Source organism: Athene cunicularia, unplaced genomic scaffold (assembly GCF_003259725.1).
Source record: "Athene cunicularia isolate RWA unplaced genomic scaffold, athCun1 SCF_231, whole genome shotgun sequence".
Classification (NCBI taxonomy): Eukaryota; Metazoa; Chordata; class Aves; order Strigiformes; family Strigidae; genus Athene; species Athene cunicularia.
In genome coordinates this window covers 3,467-8,024 of record NW_020799302.1, presented here as the reverse complement: position 1 = coordinate 8,024, position 4,558 = coordinate 3,467, and the positions used below count along the sequence as shown (strand labels likewise).

Genomic DNA, 4,558 nt, shown 5'->3' with positions numbered 1-4,558 from the left:
GGGGCACGTCCAGCTGGGGGACATGGGACGTGGGACATAGGACATGGAGGTTGGGGACATGGTGGGCATGGAGACCAGGGACACGGAGAGGAAGGGGACATGGTGGGCACGTCCACCTGGGGGACATGGGACATGGTGGTGTGTCCGGCTGGGGGATGGGTCACAGGCGTGGGGACATGGAGAGTGGGGACATGCTGGGGAGGGGGACACACACATAGAGACCTGGGGGCAAGCAGGGAGGGGCAGATCGGAGACCTGGGGGACACAGACAACATAGCAGGCGCGGGAGGTGACAGACTGAGGGAGACACTCCCTCTCCTGCCCTCCACCCTCAGTGGTGTTCCCCCCCCCACTTTTCCACTTTCCAGCTGAACTACCTGGGTCCCCCATTTAACGAACCCGATTTCAACCCCCCGCGGCTGGCGCGGGCCGAGCGTGTCCCCAGTGCCACGGTGGACCTGGACCTGTGGCGGGGCCTGACCGACAACGCTCGCTTGGCTGCCAACTACCGGGCCTACAGCCGCCTGCTCTGCTACCTGCGGGCGCTGGAGGGGCCGGCGGGCACCGCCGAGCTGCGTCATCGCCTTGGCCACTTCTGTTCCAGCCTTCAAGGTTTAGTGCTCAGCATCGCCGGCGTTATGTCTTCTTTGGGTTATCCCCTTCCCGTCGGGGGACCTTCGGTGCCTCCTGGGACTCCGGTTCCTTCCAATGATTTCCTAAAGAAAATGGAGGATTTTTGGTTGTTGAAGGAGTTGCAGACCTGGCTGTGGCGCTCGGCCAAGGACTTTAATCGCCTCAAGAAGAAGGTACCGCCCGCCGTGGTTACGCTGCGGCTGGAGGCCAGGGGATTCTGAGCACCCCCCCTCCCTTCCCCGCTTCAAACCCCCCACAAAATGGCCGCACAGCCCCCCCTCCACTCCCTAAATTCAACCTCATGGGAACGGGGCTCCTCACTCCCATGGGCCACCACATGTCCCCACTGGCACCTCGCTGTGCCTTGAGAGATGGGGCTCCTGACCCCCAGGGCCACCGCAGACACCCCGTGTGTGTCCCCCTATGTCACCAGTGTGCTATGAGAAATGAGGGTTGTGACCCCCCCCCAGTGCCACCAAAGCCACCCCCGTGTGCTGTAAAGGATGGGGCTTCTGACCCCCAAGTGCCAGCAAAGCCACTAATGTGCTCCCCGCCATCACCAATGTGCCTTGGGAAATGGGGGTCATGACCCCAAAGTGCCACCAAAGCCACCAAGTGTCCCCACCCACAACCATACCTTGTCCCCTCGGGGCTGTCCCCACACCCGTGGGGCTAGGGAGGTCAGCAGACTCCGCCCCCTGCCCCATAGCAGCAAGAAACCCACCCCCAAGGGCTTTAGAGGGGGTGCAAGCCCCGCCCACCCCCAGAAAGGACCAATCCCAGCATAGGAAGAGAAGCCCCGCCCCACCCAGCAGCAAGCCCCGCCCCAGGAGCGATAGGCTCCACCCTCTCCCCTGCTGGCAATAAGTCCCCACTCACCAGCCTGTGTAGCAAACCCCGCCTCTTTCCTACAGCAGGCTCCGCCCCTGTGGCCTAAGCCCCGCCTCTCCTCCGGTTGCCTAGCAACCCACAGGCCACACCCCCGACCCAGGAGGGCGGGGCTGGAGGCGGGGCCACAGGGCCGCTGTCCCGGTGCGTCTATGAGTGTTTATTTATTGGAGATGTTATTTATTGGGGTATTTATTGCAGAAGATCTATTCTTGTATGAACGAATAAAAGCCTTTCTCCAGCGCCCCCGCCCCGCCCGTGCCACATGGCGGGGGGCCCAAGGAGCCACTGGTGCTGTCAGTAGGGGCCAGGGTGAACGGGGGAGCTGCCCTAGACTCTGAGCTCAGTGTAGGTGTTAGGGAGTGGCAAGTAACCCCATTTTATCCCCCCACAACCACGGCTTCCCTGCTTCCCCCACCCCCAAACCACCAGTACTGCATTCCTGGTGCCCGTGGCCCCCCCCCGGCAGTGTGCCCATCCTCGGGTACTACTGGGTGGGGGGGGTGACTACCAGGGTGTAGAAGGTTCCGGGCTGGGGCAGGAAGCCGACGGCACGGACGGCTCATTGCGAGGGGGTGTTGTGGGGCAGCACCCCGCAATAGATGGGAAAACCACGGGCGTGCAACACCCGGCCCAGGGCACCCAACGTCACCCCGCTCAGGCCCTGTCCCCGCCAGGCGGGCAACGTGTAGCCATGGCTGAGGGTGCCCAGGGGGTCCAAGAGGCTCCAGGAAACGGGGCGCCCGTGGGGTGCCAGCAGGCAGGCACTGGGCAGCGCCTGCACCACCCCCAGCAGGAACCGGTGGCTGCGGGTGTTGCGCCCAAAAGCCCACGTGGCGTTGAGCAACGGGACGTGGGACGGGGACACGGGTGCCAGGCGCAGTCCTGGTGGCACCCTGGAACGGGGCAGAGCGGAGAGATTGGGGTAGGGGGGACTGGGGAACCTGCATGTGCGTCCTGCCCCCCCCCAACCACACCCACCCAGCAGGGGTGGCACTGGGGAGCTGCTGCACACGAGGAGGGGATTGGGGACCTGCTGTATCACCTGGGGATGGAATTGGGGACCTCTGTCCCACCCAGAGATGTGCTTGAGGACATCCCTGTCACCTGGGGATGTGCTCAGGGCCCCCCGTGTCACCCAGGGATGTGCTTGGGGACCCCCATGTCACCCAGGAACGTGAATGGGGACACCCCTGTCACTTGAGGATGGGATTGGGCACTCCCGTGCCACCCAGGAATGTGCTCAGGGCCCCCCATGCCAGCCAGGGATGTACTTAGGGACGTCCCTGTCACCGTGATGTGCTTAGGGCCCCCCACTGCCACCAAGTGTTGTGCTTGGAGACCTCCGTGTCACCCAAGGATGTGCTCAGGGACACCTCTGTCACCCAGGGATGTGAATGGGGATGCCCCTGTCACTTGGGGATGGGACTGGGGACTCCCGTGCCACTCAGGAATGTGCTTAGGGACGTCCCTGTCACCTAGTGATGTGCTCAGGGCCCCCTGTGCCACCAAGCGATGTGCTTGGGGATCCCCACCTCACCCTGGGATGTTCTCAGGGACCCGTGTGCAAACCAGGGATGTGCTTGGGGACCCCCGTGTCACCCAGGGACCTGACTGGGACCCCCGCTGCCCCCCTGTCCCCAGGTGTCCCCCACACTCACTGCACGCGGGGTTGGGGGGGCCGGGGGCTCAGCAGCGCCTGGTACCGATACGTCTCCACCCGCAGCCCCTTGGCGTCGGCCGCCTCGCGCACTGCCTGGTACAGCCCCTCCTGCATCCCTGTGGCAGCACCGTCAGGGGCACATAGCAGAGCCGGGGGGGTCCCCTACAAACCCCCCTAAACCCTGTGCCAGGTTTACCGTGGATTTGGAAGGCCTGGGTCCAGCCCACTGCCTCGGTGCCCCCCAGCAGTGCCCGCCAGGCCCCCTCGTCCCGGTAGTAGACCGTCAGCTGGTTGGTGTAGAAGTCCTTGGGGTCCTTGTTCTCCTGGAAAGGGGGGGGACACACATGGACACACAAGGTTTAAGCATGCCCCCCACCCAGCCCCACGGCATGTGGGGTGCTGCCGGGTGGGGGGGCGGACACTCGAAGCAGCACCTCTGGGCGCAATCGGGTCAGGACGACGCCGAAATGGGGCCAGGAGTCCACCAACACCTCGTGGGAGGCCGGGTTGCCTCGGGCCACCGTCATGACGGTCCCCAGAACCTGCAGGACAGGGTCAGTGCTGGGGAGCGACACACACATGAATTGGGGGGGGGTCTGTGAGGGGCAATGGGGCCATGACGGGTCCCTCTGACCCCCCCACAGTGCCCTGATGCACCCCCAGGGTGCTGCCAGCCTCTGTGGGCAGAGGGGACAGGACACCATTTGAGGTATCGGGAGGGGGGGAGGCGGGGAGGGGAGTCCCTGAGGTCCCTGTCACCAGTAGGACAGGGAGGGGGAAAGCATGGGGGGTCCCCAAGGTCCCCATCACCGGCAGGGTGGCAGGCAGGCTCCTCCGCAGGGCCTCCTCCAGGCGCCGCAGGTGGCCCGGGCAAGTCAGGATCAGCATGGCCGTGGGGCAGGCGGTGACACCCCGAGGGTCTCAGGGCAGTGGGGTGCTGGCGGCTGTGGGTCAGGGTGTCCCGGCCGAGCACCCGTCCCCAGGAGGCCGTAGAGTGGGGCAGGGCTGGCCCCACGCCCGGTGCCTGGCGGAACGGATGGACCCTGCCCGCTGCCCCCGTATGGGGCCACCACCCCAGGGCAGGGGACACTCGCTGGCCCGTGACAGCTGGTGGCAGCCCTGGGACCCGCCAGTGTCATCGCCAGCCCCACAGAACCACGCAGCAGTTGGTGTCACAGCCTGCCCCACGGTCCCCAGGGCTGCTGCAGGGTGAGTGCTGGAGGGGTTGGGGACAGGGACAGGGATGGGGACAGGGACAGGGTCCCCCCGTCAGGGGTCCTTGTCCCTGTGTTACTGTAGGGTCTCTCGCAGGACCATGCTGATCCTGACATGCCCGGCCCAGCTGCAGCGCCTGGAGGGGGCCCTGCGGAGGAG

General features: G+C 65.5%; 2 protein-coding genes across 2 annotated transcripts; one reads left to right on the top strand and one right to left on the bottom strand.

Moving 5' to 3' along the window:
• Positions 1-296: 296 nt before the first annotated feature.
• On the top strand, positions 297-1,813 carry CLCF1 (cardiotrophin like cytokine factor 1; the record flags this gene model as incomplete). Its single annotated transcript, XM_026867299.1, has 1 exon — positions 297-1,813. A coding segment is annotated over one exon (558 nt), but the record flags the coding sequence as incomplete, so codon positions are not given.
• A 270-nt stretch (positions 1,814-2,083) lies between these two features.
• On the bottom strand, positions 2,084-4,072 carry LOC113490715 (glycine N-acyltransferase-like protein 3). The gene is made up of 5 exons (XM_026867298.1): positions 3,995-4,072; positions 3,619-3,726; positions 3,381-3,507; positions 3,183-3,300; positions 2,084-2,417 (listed from the first exon to the last, which is right to left on the bottom strand). Exons 1-5 carry the CDS (start codon positions 4,070-4,072, stop codon positions 2,084-2,086), a joined length of 765 nt encoding a protein of 254 aa, XP_026723099.1.
• Between the last annotated feature and the right edge of the window lie 486 nt (positions 4,073-4,558).